This window comes from Larus michahellis, chromosome 9 (assembly GCF_964199755.1).
Source record: "Larus michahellis chromosome 9, bLarMic1.1, whole genome shotgun sequence".
Lineage (NCBI taxonomy): Eukaryota > Metazoa > Chordata > Aves > Charadriiformes > Laridae > Larus > Larus michahellis.
In genome coordinates, this window is record NC_133904.1 from 36035555 (window position 1) to 36053096 (window position 17542).

Below are 17542 nucleotides of genomic sequence, written 5' to 3' on the forward strand. Positions count from 1 at the left end.
GTTCTCTTTGAAACCCATTTTTACTTGTATCCGGGTTTTTTTTTGCGAATAAAGCAGGCAGTAAACAGAGAAAATTAGAATTTTGGATTATTCTAAGGCTATAAATGTGTAATATTTCAAATATTGAGTAGTAATAGTTTTGAGTAGTAAAGTTGATGGCTAACCATCAATTTAATATGACTTATAAAATGGTTTTGGTGGTATGTAGTAACCTAAATGTCTGCAGTATCTCTAGATACCTGCAGTTTCTTGTTTCATGAAGAGCTAGGATAATCGCATAATATTCCTGAAAGCAAACAAAGAAAATCTGTCAACGCTTTAATTTTGAAATTCTGTATACGGTTTTATTTGTGTGTTGGTTTTTTTTCCCTGAAGTTCTTTACTGGCTATATTCTTGTAATGCTGTTGTTGTAGACTTTGGACTCAGCAAAGAATCAGTAGATCAAGAGAAGAAGGCCTATTCTTTCTGTGGTACTGTAGAATACATGGCACCTGAAGTAGTAAACAGGCGAGGGCACAACCAGAGTGCTGACTGGTGGTCCTTTGGTGTTCTCATGGTACTGTATGCTTCGTTGCTTACCTTGCTTAAGGTCACAAATACACTGCATATGTCTAAGTGAATGTGAAATAACGTAGTTAGAATAAGCTTGTCCAGATCTGATTATGAATGTCTGGGTAAGGGGAGGAGAGAATTCAGTAGTTGAATTGTTCTGAAACATCAACTTATTTGAATAAAACTTCTTTTTGTCTGTTTAGCCCTGTAAGAAGTACTTATCAGGAACCACAAAAATCATACATGTAGTTAGTCCTTTAGAACAGTGTAGTCAATGTAGAACTTAAGTTTGTATATTTATTTTGCATGATACTTGATAGCTAAAGAAAAAATTCAAGACTTGGCTTGATGGAATATTAATTGCATTTTTGTAAGAGTAAGCCTGTTGAATGAATACTGGAGTGGAGCAGTGAAATAAGCCATTAACTACTAGCACTTAAGCCTTTGCTGTGGTGTGTTAGAGCATCGGGCTGAAATATGCATATTGACATTAAAAGTAAAGTACTGTTCTAGAATTTATTCTTCCTGTTTTCATAGTACAGCAATACCTAAAACTAGGTTAACGGAGGAGATTTTTCGTACTTTAAAGTAGCTTATGGATGTAAAATACTCCTATATCATCGTTACGTTGCACTCGACGCTTATGTAAACAGATTAAAACAAAGCTTTACATTTGTGAAGTTTTCCAGTTAATCTCTTAAAAAGCCCAAGGAAGTGTGTCTAATATAGCAGTAAGGAAGAATACAGTACTTAACACTTTGTTTGATCAATTGGGGGAAGAAATGTTGATTTAGATTAACATTTGTTCTTTTCAGTTTGAAATGCTTACTGGTACACTACCATTTCAAGGTAAAGATCGAAATGAAACTATGAATATGATACTGAAGTAAGTATAATCTTCTTACTTTATGAAAAGTCAGAAAATGTAATTTTTAAACATGTTTTAACAGCTTGTTATAACTTCTTATGCTTGGAGAGCATTAAGTTAGAACAGAAACAAAAAAAGCCAAGCCCCGCCCTCAGGGTTTAGATCACGGACCATGCAAATACTGTGAAGTGTCTGCAGGAGTTATAATCTTAGGGATGGACTTGTATTTTCATTGTAGGTGTATGATAAAGATAAAAACAGTACAGTGAATTAGAACAGCATTATTTACCACTCATGTGGTTATGCTCTCTTGCTACTGTTACAGCATACCTTATTTTGTAAGCAGTAGTTAATCAGGTGTTGCTTTGTGTACGCCTATATGGAGAGTGCACGTACATGCTTGCATTTTTCATATTAAATCACTTCAGTTACAGCAGAAGCTGTCTAACAAGACAGACTGGGTAAACTGGTGATTAGTAAGTGAAGTTGTTGGGCAAACATGTTCTCATCTTCATTTGTGCATAGCTAACAAAGAATTTCCTTTAGACCACATGCAGAGCCTTGGGCTGTCTGAGGGGGTGATAGGGGAGGGGGTGAGAGAGGAGCTCTGTTCTTGCCAACATTTGATCAATTTGGCCAACATTTGTTCAAACCAACAGTTTGAACTTACCCTGGGTATGAGTTTCTAGTGATATCACCTGTGAAAGTGGATGGACTAGATCACTTGCCTTAGTGTAATTGTTTTCATAAAATAAGATTGGTAAAGTCAGTAAGCTTTTACGTGATGGTTTAATGAGATACTTCTTGAGGCTCTTGCTTCAAGAGGAATATTAGCAATCACTTCAGGGGCAAGTAATCTGGGATTCGGTGAGTCTCTTCTGGCGTTGATTCTGGTAGAGGTATTTTGGTGATAACTTACTGGTGACATGAAGATACCTTTAAAAATACATATTTCTGAGATAATTGTTCTACTCTATTTTAGCCTAAAGCTTGTTTTGGGGACTTGGGTGGGGGTTGGGATTTTTGGTCTCACATGAGGGTTTTTGTTTGTTTTTGAAAACCTTTCGTACAATGTGTATCTTAAAAGCTGATGAATTAAATGTGTACACTCTACAGAACTTTGGAATATATCCTTGATGCATCAAATTGTGCAGTGAAGTCTATGTAGACAATTTTTAGTAAGATACGTTTCTTCCTCTTACTTGTTCTCTGTTTTCCTTTAGAGCAAAACTTGGAATGCCTCAGTTCCTCAGCCCTGAAGCACAGAGTCTTCTGAGGATGTTGTTTAAAAGGAACCCATCAAATAGATTAGGTTGGTCCATTTATTTGGATCTTTGAAATAAAAGTAGTTGGGTTGAGTTGATTATTTCAAGTAGTTGCTAGAGACTCTCAAGCTCCAGATGGTCAGTAAGATTTGGGTTTAGATACCATTTCTTGTTAGCTTGGATTGTGACTTCCTGGGTTTAGCTAAAGAATGATTACTTTCTTCAACCAGTGATTTTTAGCAGTGAACCAAAGCTTTGACTGTCTGAGCAAAGAATATTGACTCTCTGTATTTATGGGCTGCTTGTACTCTGTTTGCCTCCCTGATGAGGTGTACGGTACTTAATGGAGTATTTTACATCCTTGGAATATTTCTGTATTTAGAGTTCCCTCAAATAACCAAGTCTATGCAAGCTTTCTAGAAATGAACTAATTTTTAGTGTAATCTTCTTCAAAGGCTACCTGAAAGTGTTTTAAATACAGTATTTTCTTTCTTCAGGAGCTGGTTCAGACGGAGTTGAAGAAATCAAAAGACATCCTTTTTTTTCTACTGTTGACTGGAATGTAAGTACAAAATTATCTGAATGATAAAGCTGTTTTTAACTTTTCTGTGTTGTAGCATTATAGGTATTCGCATCTGAATAGGGCACAGTAAACACTGCAGTACTGCTGACTGTTACGTTCTGGCTTCTACTGTTATCTTACTTGGCATCTGGAGCTGTAGTATCTATGGTATAGAGTATTAATTATATATTGTGCATTTAGTTCTTAAATAATTGAGTTGCAGCATTTCAAAGCTTTAATTGTCTGTTAGAGCATTTGTAGTTGGGAAAGGATGCTGGTGTTCCCTGTGTGCAAGAATCCTGCTCTTCAGTGTCTGTCTAGTGCTTCCATGCGGAGCACACAAACTCACTGTGACTGTAATTCACTTTGACTTCTGTCTAGTTACCCACAGCACGTTCCTATTTTATCAGTCATACTGCATTCACAGTTGAAATATTGACTCTGGTGCTCTGAGATGATCAGAAGTCGGTACGATTTCATGATTGCTTCCTTAAATTTTTAACAAGCACCTTGATGCTTTTCTACTGCAGTTCTCTGAGCTTTTCAGATGTGTTTCCCAGAAACATTCAGAAAACTAAGATGCTCTATATCAAATAAATCCACTCTGAAAACACTCCTTTGCTAGAATACCTACAAATGGATAGACACAAAAAATAAGATGTTGCTGTGCTGACAGGACTACCTGCAATGCTAGCCAGTACTGTGCTCAACTCTTTCTTTAAAGCCTGTCGCCATTATCCTTCTCTTTATCTCCTTTATTTACTTCTGAAAAGGTGGTTTTCTAGCTATGTTTATGCATCTACTATAGAGTCCTGATTAGCAAGTAGAGTTTTCAGTAAAAGCAAAACCTCACAGTTTTATGTGAGTACAGTTCAGAAGAGAAGGCTATGTTATTATGGCTTGATTATCTACTTTTTTAACAGACTCATATTGAAATAAATACCAGCAAGGTATTAGTTTTAATCCATTACCTCTAGTCCTACCATTGCCCGACATCCTAAAAAGTCCCTCCCCAGCTTTCTTGTAGGCCCCCTTAAGGTACTGGTAGGCCACTATAAGGTCTCCTCGGAGCCTTCTTTTCTCCAGACTGAACAACCCCAACTCTCTCAGTCGGTCCTCATAGGAGAGGTGCTCCAGCCCTCTGATCATCCTCGTGGCTCTTCTCTGGACACGTTCCAGCGCGTCCATCTCTCTCTTGTAGTAGGGGCTCCAGAATTGGATGCAGTACTCCAGGTGGGGTCTCAGGAGAGTGGAGTAGAGGGGGAGGATCACCTCCCTCGACCTGCTGGCCGCGCTTCTCCTGATGCAGCCCAGGATACGATTGGCTTTCTGGGCTGCTAGTGCACACTGATGGCTCATGTTGAGCCCCTCGTCCACCAGCACCCCCAAGTCCTTTTCTGCAGGGCTGCTCTCAAGCCAGTCACTGCCCAGCCTATGTCGGTGCTTGGCATTGCCCCGACCCAGAGGGAGGAGCTTGCACTTGGTCTTGTTGAACTTCATGAGGTTGGCATGGGCCCACCTCTCCAGCCTGTCAAGGTCCCTCTGGATGGCATCCCTTCCCTCCAGCCTATGAGCCGCCCCACACAGCTTGGTGTCGTCGGCAAACTTGCTGAGGGTGCGCTCTATGCCACTGTCCATGTTGCTGATGAAGATGTTAAAGACGACTGGTCCCAGTACTGATCCTTGAGGGACTCCACTTGTCATTGGCCTCCACTTGGACATGGACCCGTTGACAGCCACTCTTTCGGTGCAGCCGTCAAGCCAATTCTTTATCCACTGAATTCTCAGTCCATCAAACCCATATTTTATCAACTTGGAGACCAGGATGTCATGCGGGACAGTGTCAAAGGCTTTGCTCAGGTCCAGGTAAATGACGTCAGTTGCTCTCCCCTTGTTTATTGATGTTGTGACCTTCTCATAAAAGGCCACCAGGTTTGTCAGGCACGATTTGCCCTTGGTGAAGCTGTGTTCATTGTACCCAATCACCTGTTATTCTTCTGCCTCAGCAGTGCCTCCGGGAGGATCTGCTCCATAATCTTACCAGGCACGGAGGTGAGACTGACTGGCCTATAGTTCCCTGGTTCCTCCTTCTTTCCCTTTTTGAAAATGGGGATTATGTTTCCCCTTTTCCAGTCAGTGGGGACTTCACCAGACTGCCATGACTTTTGGAATATAATAGAGAGCGGTTTAGCAACCTCATCTGCCAGTTCCTTCAGTACCCATGGGTGTATCCCATCAGGTCCTATGGACTTGTTCACTTTCAGGTTCATAAGATGGTCATGAACCTGATCTTCACTTATGATGGGCAGTTCTGTCCAACCCCTGCCATTGTCTTCTGTGACTCCAGGAGTCTGGCTGGAGCCCTTGACAGTGAAGACTGAGGAAAAGAAGTCATTGAGAACCTCGGCCTTCTCCATATCACTTGTCACCAGCTCCCCCGTTTCCTTTCTGAGGGGGCCTGCACTCTCCCTAGTCATCTTCTAACCATTAATGTACCTGTAGAAATTTTTACTGTTTCCCTTGATCTCCTTGGCTAGATTTAATTCTAACTGAGCTTTAGCTTTTCTCACCAGGTCTCTTGCTGTTTGGACAGCTTCCTTATATGCCCCCCATTCTAGCTGTCCTTTCTTCCACTCCTTATAAAGTTTCTTTTTGTGTGACACTTCTCTTTTTTTTCTTTTTTGTTCTTTTTTTTTAATTTGACAGTGTTTTGTATTTATTTCACGATGGTGGTGTTGATGACCACTTCTGTATTGTATCTTGTTATTTCTTTGGGATGAATTCAGGTCCCTTTTCCTGGTGTGGTTTGTTTTGGTTTCTGGTTTTGTTTTTGTTTGGTTTTTTTAAATTGAAATACACTTCATCTTCTTGTGCAAGAAGATTAAATGAAAAGAAATGAAAAAAAAAAAGTCTGAAAGGATGAGAGAAATGCCAAGAAAATGTTCTCAGAATGTCGTGAACTCTGCATGGGGCTTCAACGTCATTTGACATGAAATTTTCTGTTCCTTAACTGTAAATGGGACTAATTGCTGATTTGAGATCACTTGGACAATGCATTTTTCTAAAGCACGTTGAGTAAAGGAGAAAGAAAGGAGGAGCCATTGTTCTGCTCTCCCTTCCTTCCCCCTGTAGTAGATTAGGAAAAACCTGGAATTGAGTTCTGAGAATTGGCAGTTCCTTGCCAAAAGGGACAGGCCTGTTACTTGTGAGAGGTCTTTGTGACCCAGATTAGAAAGGCAAAGGCTGTACTCCATATCGTCCCTCTGGGGTGGGTTTTTCAGGGTGCTGGCAAAATAGCAGTGAACGAGGTCTGAGATGATGATAGAAGGTAAGATGCACTGTGGCTGTTCCAAGTTCTTCTGAATAAGCCAAAGATGAACTAGTGGTGAGTAGCAGCCTGCTGTTGCAGTTGTAGAAGTGCAGATCTGTAGGTGAGGTGGATTCAGAAGAATGAGGAGAGAGATATGTATTATTTGATTTGTTTGGTAACATTTCCTGTAGCATTTCAAATCAAAGGTACATGACAGTAACTCAGTCTTCCATATATGTTTGTGGATTTTTCCTTGCTATATATTATTCAGTCTTTCATAAAACCATGGAAGTTTCATTCACTCTTAATTATATGACTTTGTCCTTCTACTTCAGAAACTGTTCAGAAGAGAAATTCAACCCCCATTTAAACCCGCTTCTGGAAAGCCAGAAGATACCTTTTGTTTTGATCCAGAATTCACAGCAAAAACACCAAAAGGTAATTGTGCGTGGTTATAGATTGGAGAGGTTCATGGGACAAGCGGGGGCAAATTAATGTTACAACAAAAAGCTTATGAAGAGAAAAAAGACAGTGACAAAATTAAAAGGAAAGCATGCAACAGGGTTTCAGTACTGTGAAGGAGTACGTTCTCCTCAGTGGGTGCCTATTCTTTGAAATATTCTGCTAAACTTTGATTCACCAGCACCATCAACCAAAAATATTAACAGCTAAATTATGGTTTCTTGTTACGGTTTAAAGTCAGACATGCAGCGTTTGGGGGGAATTACCTAATACTGAAAGTAAACTAAATTTAATTCCAGCAGTGATTATTATAATTATTAAAATTAAATCTTAAAACTAGCATTATGATTTTTTCATTGAGCTGTTCCCCTCACTACCCATGATGGATTTGACTTTACTTTTGAGAAAACAGTTATTCAAAGGTAGGGAAGGGTGGGTAAAATGTACAGTGGACTGGGCACTGTAACTACTAGGTCAGTTGCAAAGACATCTCAGTTTCAAGAAGCTGATGAAACTTTTATCTTTAAAATATCCCTTATATTTTTGTAGTATGGAAATTTCCAAGTAACTGAACTTGGAACAAAGACAGTTAAGTGCAAACACTCATTGCTCGGTATGCTTCAAGTTTAACCTCAGGTTTTTTTTTTTAGTGATTTTTTTTCTTTACTGCTGCATCCAACTTTTAAAACCACTTGTCATGTTTGCTTGGAGGTTGTCTATGGTTCTAATAGGCTCCACACAATTATCAAGCTGTGCTTACTGTGAAATTTTAAACAGTGAATTCAGACGCGCACCTAATATAATCTGAGGAAAACTTTGATTCTAATTTAGTATTACTAATTGAATATTCTTGTATTGCCTCACTTCTGCCTTGCCAGCAGCACATACGCCACTGAAGCAGCAAAATCGGTGGTTACTCTTCCTTGCGATGCAGTCCTTGACCATAAGACTATGATCTTTATTTCTTTCTCATAAGTAATGTTGTCCTTCAGTAAACTTCTTCCTAAGAACATACGTTTGTCCCTTAGTTCCTGCAGCGTTTTGCAGTTGTAGATAAAACTCAAGAATACTTGCTTTGTGTGTGTTATTGACATAAGAGGAGAGAGATAACTGACTAGAAGTCTTGTTCAACATCTAGCATTGCCTTATTTGCTTCCCTTCCCTCAAAATGTTTCTTCCAATGTATCTCCTGAATGTTAAAAATTAGCCTTGCCAGGATTTAGCCACGCTAATCAAATGTGTACGCCACTAGATTCTCCAGGAGTCCCACCTAGCGCAAATGCACATCAGCTCTTCAAAGGATTTAGTTTTGTTGCAACTACTACTGTAGAAGATCATAAAATATCACCGCTCACCAATATACTGCCAATAGTACAGGTAATGTTTTATTTTGGGGGGAAACTTTTTTTTGACATGCCAAAGATTGACTAATATTTACTGTTTACAGTCTGTTCCTTTTTGGCTGGGGAGACCACTATAAAATGTGCATTAGTAAAATGCTTTCATGGGATATTTTTAAATTTTAAAAAGCAAGTCGCTGTTTGTCTGGAGGCAGAATGCAAAGGAGAAAGCATGGGCAAGCAGAAGAAGCTTTTCCTCTTGGAAACAGTATTATGGGAAGGAGCATCTTGTTGCTTTACTTGACAGCTTGTGTGTGTGTTGTTTTTTTTTTAAGCAACTTCATGGAAACAGCGCACAGTTTACTGATGTATACGAACTGAAGGAAGATATTGGTGTTGGTTCCTACTCTGTTTGCAAGCGATGTATACACATAGCCACAAATATGGAGTTTGCTGTAAAGGTACTCTGAATAAATTCCACTGTGACAGTTCTGAAGCTATTGTGTAGTAGATCTTCAAATTTAAATGTGTGAATTTTCTTGTTACTATAGCTGTTTACATGCTGTGAGAAATGAAAAACAGTATTTTCTTCATTTGTTTAAATTGTGTATTGGCTTCTGTAGCTCTTCTTGTGGGTAAAGTTATGGCCTTGAAGGACTGGCTTTGCAGTTACAGTCTTGAAGCTTAAAAATATTGTATGATGATGAGCACGCCTGAAGTAAAATAAGAACAACAAGGGTGGAGCTGGATTGCAGGGAAGCAGTGGCGCTTCAGACAATCCATTGTATTTTCCTTGAACATTAGAGCAGAATAGACTGCATTAATGACACGGTGTTAACTGGTAGCAAGGATAGAGCAAGAAATGAATAAACACTGGGATGTGAAGCTGGAAGATGAATTAGTCATGATTAGTAAGAAGTAACGAACTCTAGGAAGTTTTTTTATTCTGTTGTTGAAGTGAGAATATAAATTAAAAAAAATCTTTATTAAATAGACTTTGTTTAGCCAAGTTGTTTTTTCTGTTGCTGTATTTTGCAGATAATTGATAAAAGTAAGAGGGATCCCTCAGAAGAGATTGAGATCCTCATGCGTTACGGACAACATCCAAATATTATTACTTTAAAGGATGTATGTACCTGTTTTTCTCTGCTACCTCTTATTACACAGTAGTCAATAAATAAATATAGATGTAGGGAGTTTATTGGAATTTATTACATTTCTTTTACGTAGTAAAATACATTAGGAGAGCAGTACATATGGTAAAGTGTTGGGTATTTCAAAATATGACATTGTCCTGATATTAATTTGTTATAAATGCTGTTTCGTGAACTAGAAGTGAGAAATAACATAAAGGTTAGAAATGTCACATTTCCTCTTACTTCAAATGAGTAGCTAATGTGTTGGTAATCTGAATCTGAAAAAGCAGTTCCATGTTGTCCTGTGTATGCAAAGCGTCAGCAGCTAAAAACTGTCCATGGAGGGAAGAGCAACAGGGAATGGCAGGGCTACTCTCCTCTTACCATGGAAGTTTCTAGACTGAAAAACTTAATTCTGAATCTAACAATTTACTACCTCAGTGCTTTCTTATACTTCATGCTTTAAGGCTCCTGAATTGCAGAATTAAATTTTTGGGTTCCTGCTATTCGTGCTTTATGTTCATATGTGAAGAGGTGAACGATCTAGTCTGTAATTTTCATTTATATATGTATGTGCTTGTTAAACTTCTCATCAGGTGTATGATGATGGTAGATATATATACCTTGTCACTGAACTGATGAAAGGAGGAGAGTTGCTTGATCGAATTCTCAGACAGAAGTTCTTCTCAGAACGAGAGGCTAGTGCTGTATTATACACTATAGCCAAGACTGTGGACTACCTGCACTGCCAAGGAGTGAGTGATTTCTTCTATGACATAGCTGCTTTCACGTTTCTGAGCATTAACAAATGCCTTTTGTTATGTGCTTTGCTTGGCTTATTTTTATGGCAGAAGGGAAGAAGATTGCTGAGTATTTTATGACAAAGGTGAATAATATAAACAACCCATCCTCTTATTCTGGCAAGCCCTTTTGACTCTGCTTTTACAGTTCATGAAACAGCAGATACTTGTTCTCTTACACTTGTTGACAAATGGTTATGTTAGTTCCAGTTCCATTAAAAAAGCCTACTGGCTTGTATGACGTTGCTTGAACTAGAATTTTTAGTTACTTGACAGTTGTATAATTGTGTAGAACTCTTAATGAGTATATTAATCTATAGAATAGTATTTATAAATTACAAATCATATACAAACAAATGTACATGCAACTTCTAAATGATAGATTTTAAAATTTCTTTGTTTAAAGGTAGTGCATCGAGACCTTAAACCTAGTAATATTTTATATACGGATGATTCAAATAATGCTGATTCTATCAGGATTTGTGATTTTGGATTTGCAAAGCAACTTCGAGGAGAAAATGGACTACTTCTGACTCCGTGCTACACTGCAAACTTTGTGGCACCAGAGGTATCTTAAGCTGCCATGTGCTTTCTCTATGCTGTTTTTGATGTATCAAGTACTTAAACTTTTTAGCAGTGTTCAAAAAAAAAAAAAAATTCTGCTAGTTTTGCTTAAGTATAATTATACATACTTCATAAACACTGGTGCATGTGTTTATAATTAACGTGCTTTAAAAATAGCAGAATCCACCCTCAAAAATGAGTTGTAAGCCTTTTGAGAATATTGAAGAGATGTTCTAGGAACAAGAAATATTGTTGATAGTTACTGTAACCTGTATATTGAAAAATAAATAATGAAACCTCTGAAATTTTCCGGGGATTGACTTAACCTTCCATAGGTGGTATAATGGTATTGCTTTAGGGTGACTTCTTAATATATGAGAAGTCTTTAACATTCTTTGTTTTATAGGTTCTCATGAGACAGGGATATGATGCTGCTTGTGACATATGGAGCTTGGGTGTTCTTCTTTACACAATGTTGGCAGGGTGAGAAATATTTCTTAGCTTTTTTGTTTACCTAAAATTCCAGCATGCTGCATGAATCCATGCTTTCATTAAAATTGTAACATGTTACCTCACTGATTTGAATGCAGAATGACAAAGACACTGAAGTGGAACAGGAAGCTAAAGTAAATGCATACATAAACTAGGCTTATCTTCTGGGTAGGTTCAAGGCTTCTCTCTTTTATAGTGCATGACTGGGGGATGCCAAAGACTCTCCCCAGTTTCCAGGAGAGAATTTAGTCTGTGAAAGCATGTGGTGGTTTTCTTCCTTCTCCTTCTGCCTCTTGTCCCCTCCCCACCTTAGTACCCTTGTAGTCCACCTTCTCGTATCTCTTGCCACAGGCTTGACTCCTGGCCTTTTTGTAGAACGCACTGACTTAGTAACCTCTTAAGTTTTCTAAAACTCTAAACTTACATTAAGCACTATGAAATGCTTAGCGGCTGAATTATAAAAGGTTTTCTGAATTCTGCTCTAACAGAAAAATACCAGACTTTTTGTCTTATAGGTAAATACTATCTATTGGAAACTGTTCCTCTTGATAAATTTGTACTTCTACGTGTGAAATTACCACTACTGCTACAGTTCTGTCGTAAAAACTCAGATTGCTGTATGATTTCAGTGCAAGTATGCAGTTGTTGGGCAATACACTGCCTGCACACTTGAGAAACGTTGTCTGAACAAAAGGTATGGCAGGTCAAAAGTAGGGGGAGGAATGGTCCAGAATGAATTCCTGCCATTCTGTTTTGTTCCTCTTACGCTTATCAACTGAAAGATTAGAACTAGCTAGGTTCCTAAACCTCAATTGATGATGCTGGTTGATCTTTCTTCTATGCAGAGCTTTCAAAGTACTAAGATAGGATGTATGAAGCTTAATTATTATTGTTTGCAAGCTAATTTGAAATCTAAGGAGTATTATGATGTAACTACTTAATCTGAGTAAGATTTGGGTTTTGTAGTTAAAACTAACTTGGTACTAGCCAACGACCGTAGGAGATGCCAGAACATTGTAATGCTCTTGATGTTGTTAAAAGGTGTATTTAAGTGGTTCAGATCAGTTTTCAGATTTGCCAGTTTAGTTCTTTTGAGTTCCTTGCAGTAGGATTTGTAGAAAGTAAGACAAATTTACAGGAAACCCTGTAAACTGTTATAAGCCTCCAAAACAAATGATCTTCTGGTTTAATGAGTAAAACACTATCATGAAAATTTTCTTGTAGCCTTTCCCCAAATGATAGATGTATGTACATTGTGCCCGTTCTCTGTCTAATTAAATGCACATACCCTAAACACAATATTACATCAGCTTTATTGGGCCATTCTGTTAGAGTACTGTTCCAGGTTTGGATTACTTTAGATGCTTTGGTAATCTAGCATAATTTGTGTTTATGAATCACTTCTATTTAACTTGAAAGTCTGCACTGATTAGAATGCATTATTTAGATACTAACTGAAGACATTTTTTTTTAGTCTGCATTTCCTGTTTATTCTACTTAATTAACCACAATTTTGGGGAAAAAATAGTTTTGAAGATGAAATGCTAATATAAGTAGTATGTAATAGTATATAGTGGGTTTCTGTCAGCAGTGGGATATCTACTTAGAAAGATTCATGAGACACTGCCAATTTCTTGCAGCTTCTTACCTATAACGAGGTGACGTTTTGTTATTTTTGCGTTTTCTTTCAACAGCTATACTCCATTTGCCAATGGCCCTAATGATACTCCAGAGGAGATCCTGGTACGGATAGGCAGCGGAAAATTCTCTTTAAGTGGAGGCAACTGGGACACTGTTTCAGATGCAGCAAAGGTGTAAATGTGTTTTGTTATTATATTTTCGTGGAATTCAAATAAACGTTTACTGAACTTTATTAAATAGACTAGTCTAATGCAGTAGTTTGCTATTATTACCTGCAAACTTTATTCCAATGAGGTCACCTAGTCCCACCTCCTGCTCAAAGCAGGGTCAACTATGAGATCTGACCAGGTAGTTCAGGGCTTTATTCAGTCTGACTTTAGAAACCTCCGGGGATGGAGACTGGACAGCCTTTTTCACTGCTGGACTGCTGTAATGAGGAAAAAGCTCCTCCTAATTTCAAGCCAGAACATCTCTTGTTTTACTTTGTCCTCTGTCTCTGTTCCTTTGACCATGCTGACAGTTGTCTTGGATGCCAGGTCACACTGGTAGTTCAGGTTCAGTTTGCTGTCTACCAAAACCTCCCAGTCCTTCTCAGCAAAGCTGGTCCCCAGACAGTCAGTCCCCACCCCGGACCTTGAGGACATTTTCTTCCTTTACAAGCGCAGGACTTTACATTTGTCCTTGCTGAATTTTGTGTGGCTCTGGTTAGCCCTTTACTCCATCCTGCCTAGGTCCCTTTGGACGGCTGCCCTGCCCTTGAACTCATTAGCTCTTTCCCCACGCCTCCAGTCTGGTGCCCCACTGGAGACTTGGCAAGAGTGCGCTCTCTTCCTTCCCTCAGGTCACTGATAAAGATTTTAAATAAGGCAGGTCTCAGTATAGGCTTTTCTAATCATCACAGGTTTTTTATTCCTTGTTTTTATTGGACCAAAAGTAGATGTTTTTGTGGGATTCTTTAAATGGAAGGATGACTCTTTACAATTATCTGTTAGTGCTAGTAGCTAACTAGTTTTGTGTTAATAGGTTAATTCTTTTGTAGTGCAATTTCTTAAATGGTGTTCGATGCTGAAGTCATCAGGTCTTTTGTCTTTGTTAGTACTCTCAGAACCACCAAATGTATCTGTATATCTTGCCAAAAATCTTTATCAGCTGTATTATGCAGCTGTCCTTTTATTTAAAGACTGCATCTCTCATTGATTACTGCATGTGTTTTCTGGATTTGATGTTGGCCTGGTCTGTAGGTATCTTAGTCACCACCGTTACCTTTTATAACGCTTGGCATTAATATTAAATTTTTTCCTGATCCTTTGGAACTGCACTATTTGTTCATTTCAGTAGGAGTGATTCAGAATACTTGTTGGCTGATGCTATCTTAGCACAAGTAATTCACTTCTGTATTTTTAAGAATGCTTAACATTTTGTACCTAAAACAAAGGGAACATTCTGTCAGCTTGTTCATGTTTTGTGTTCTTTCAAGCTATTCCTGTTTCTGTTCTGTGCCCTTCCCACCCAGCTCTTCCTTTGACCAACGTTGCAATTAGTAGCTTATTTTTGATGCTTTTAAACAGGCAAAACCAAGTGTCCATTTCTGTTGGCTTTAGTCTTTATGTAGCTCCTCAGAGGAAAAATTCTTTGATAGCATATCACTATATATGAATTCAATTGTAATACGTAGTCAGCAGACCCCAAAATGTGTAGTACAAGAGGAGAGACATTTGCAAATAACAGCTTTTTTCCATAAAATCTATCTGCTAAATTTTAATAGGATTTCTAGTCTTTTAAAGATTATAGAAATAATAAACAAACTGAAATATGAAACACACAAATAGCAGTAAGTTTCTTTACAATAAAGGCTTGCTCTGTTAAACTGATTAAATAGTACAACACATTGTTTTCAGACTTCTGTGGTGTCAAGGCACAGAGTGATCCAATTTATCTGCTGATTTGTGTGTGTGTGTTTGCATTGTGTTGATCCCTGCCACATAGGGTACTTTTTTCATCGCTGCCATAGTTAATGCTTTAAAGTCTGTATAAGGTTATTTTAACTGAATAATATGTGTGGTTTTCATTTTTCTCTAGGACTTGTTATCCCATATGCTTCATGTAGATCCACATCAGCGGTATACAGCAGAGCAAGTATTAAAACATTCGTGGATAGCCTGTAGGGACCAGTTGCCACATTATCAACTAAACAGGCAAGATGCACCACATCTAGTAAAGGTAAAACAACCTGTGGGCGGAATGTTGCTCTAGCTGGTGGATGCACAGTGAATTGGGTCACTTTTAGAGCTACAGGCAGAACTAGTTTTTCTTTTCTTTAGAAAAGAAATAGGCATTCTTCTGTTTTTCCTAGAACATACCTATTTAAGTTACATAAGCAGACAAATTATTGGTAAACTAATCTTTCGAGGTGTTTTGTCTTCAAAAATTATGGTAGCTTTGGTCATATAGAAACCTGCTAACACAGTTGTCTGAGACTGAGCCTGCCACAGGTCTCCTAGCATTCTTATTCAAGAAATGTTTTGGGATTTGTTTCTATGACTCTATGACTGACTTATATTGTGCTTCCTAACGTAAATTAATAAACTATGCTGCACTTTTTCCATTGGTATTTTCTGTGTGTGTTCTGTGTTTTTGACTTGTGACACGCAAACATTCTGCTGTATGCAGGCATTTAAGTTGACTTGATTATTTTTATTGGATTCCAAAACCAAGGACCTGTGATAGCCAGTCTTAATTGTGTTGTCTTCATAAGTCAGGACCCGAGTAGCCACTGAAGTGGCTGTATTTGATAAATTGATGCCAATGTTGCTTGGAAGATATTAATTCTGACCCACATTAAAAGGGTACTCCTACATCTAAGGAATGTGAAAGAAAAAGAAATGTCAGACACCCATGCTAAGAAACCTGGAGGATTCAGCAATAAGTTTGTTGTGTTTTTTTTTTTTAAAAACAAACTTTAGAGAATGTGCATGACCTGCTATGAGTCCGTTTTTTGTATAGTTAATTAAGAATTTAATATTAAATCGCTTTATTTTCTGATAAAAATGACCTTTACAGCCTTTTATATGTTTCATTGTTCCCTAGGGAGCCATGGCTGCTACATATTCTGCACTGAATCACAAGACATTTCAGCCAGTGTTAGAGCCTGTTGCAGCTTCCAGTTTAGCTCAGCGACGGAGCATGAAAAAGCTAACATCAACAGACTTATAGATCCACTGGGACACCTTAGCAAACAGAAGCAAGGGGAAAATCCAATAAGTGGCTCTATTTTGCCTGACCTGTGATCAAAAGGCATCTATGGTTTCCTGCTACACTACTTGAATTCTGTAAAAGTCCTTTTTTTAAAAAGAAAAAAATCCACAGGTTCATACTGTGTTGTTTTACAGACCGTATCTGTTAAGTTAATTTAAACATCAGGTACACCATAATGAATTTCTCTACACTGTCCTTTAAGAGATCTGTTGCAAATATTATTTCACATTCTGTATAGTTTTGCTGGGTTCATTTAAAAAATGGTTTAGGGGACCGTTGCCAATGACCAAGTTGTACATAAAGTGTCAGTGTAAGTTTTCTTTTCTTCGCACCTTCAGACCCTGTTGTGAAGAACAAGTTCTTAATTTTGTAATTGGGCACTTAATTCCTTTAACTTTTTCATTACTATTATGAAAAGCTGACTAATGTATTGTGCCAGTGTTAAATGCATTAGTGTTAATTTGGAAGGTCTGTGTTTGCATGGTGCCAGTAACTGATAAGTTTATGTGAAAATACAAACAAAAGGGATGTGTAAGATTCCACACTTTACCCATAAACTTGATTTGATCACTCATGACCCAAAAAAAAAGGTTAATTAACAAAGTTTTTGTTATTTATATTGTCTATCCATTTGTACAACGACTATGTTACTGTTTCCTCGGCAGTTGTTTCCACTGAAAATACCCAATATTAAGTTTATTTGGCATGTAAGACAAACTGACACTTTATTATAACAAACTTGGCACGTGGAGTTAACTTTTTATTTATTTGATTTTTATAGAACGTTGCTTCTATCTGAATCTCTTGCCGCGTGTACAAATATTACAGAACATAAATGCAAAATTCTATTTGCCTAACTGTAGGGGTAGCTTGGGAAAATAAATAAGCCTTGCAGTGTGCCCAGATAAGGGAATTCTGACCAAGAAACTTCAGTTATGGACAAGTTACTGACAATATCTGCTTGCCCTCTCTGTCTTGATGTTAGGACTTCAGCTGTTTCTAAATGCTGTGATGGAGAGGAAATTAATTTCAGGGCCAGAATTATCTTGGGTTTTCTGACTCAAAACCAGCACTAACCACTAGTAGACTGGGAACTAATGCATTCAGAGATGATGAGCTTAAAAGTATTTTCAAAAGTTGTAGACACTACTGTGCAATTGTACTGTCATAGTAGGATGATACGCATTTTATATATATTAAGTATATTAGTGACCAACAGCTAGACTGTGAACAGTTACAGAATCCAAGTGACCAAAAATCAAATGTAGTTCAGACTGATTTGCCATCATTGAAT

General features: G+C 38.0%; 1 protein-coding gene across 3 annotated transcripts in view; it reads left to right on the plus strand.

Annotated features, from left to right (window-relative positions):
• Nucleotides 1-17175, plus strand: part of RPS6KA6 (ribosomal protein S6 kinase A6) — a 40569-nt gene extending 23394 nt beyond the window's left edge. For all 3 annotated transcript variants that reach the window (XM_074599721.1, XM_074599720.1, XM_074599722.1), the window contains 14 exons: nucleotides 415-557; nucleotides 1369-1439; nucleotides 2645-2733; nucleotides 3184-3248; nucleotides 6894-6996; nucleotides 8273-8397; nucleotides 8696-8821; nucleotides 9399-9488; nucleotides 10093-10251; nucleotides 10703-10864; nucleotides 11267-11343; nucleotides 13047-13164; nucleotides 15073-15213; nucleotides 16081-17175. In XM_074599721.1, coding sequence (XP_074455822.1) covers nucleotides 415-557; nucleotides 1369-1439; nucleotides 2645-2733; nucleotides 3184-3248; nucleotides 6894-6996; nucleotides 8273-8397; nucleotides 8696-8821; nucleotides 9399-9488; nucleotides 10093-10251; nucleotides 10703-10864; nucleotides 11267-11343; nucleotides 13047-13164; nucleotides 15073-15213; nucleotides 16081-16206 — 1595 coding nt within the window. In that variant the 3' untranslated portion in view covers nucleotides 16207-17175. The remainder of the gene's footprint in view (nucleotides 1-414; nucleotides 558-1368; nucleotides 1440-2644; nucleotides 2734-3183; nucleotides 3249-6893; nucleotides 6997-8272; nucleotides 8398-8695; nucleotides 8822-9398; nucleotides 9489-10092; nucleotides 10252-10702; nucleotides 10865-11266; nucleotides 11344-13046; nucleotides 13165-15072; nucleotides 15214-16080) is intronic.
• The last annotated feature ends 367 nt before the right edge of the window (nucleotides 17176-17542 follow it).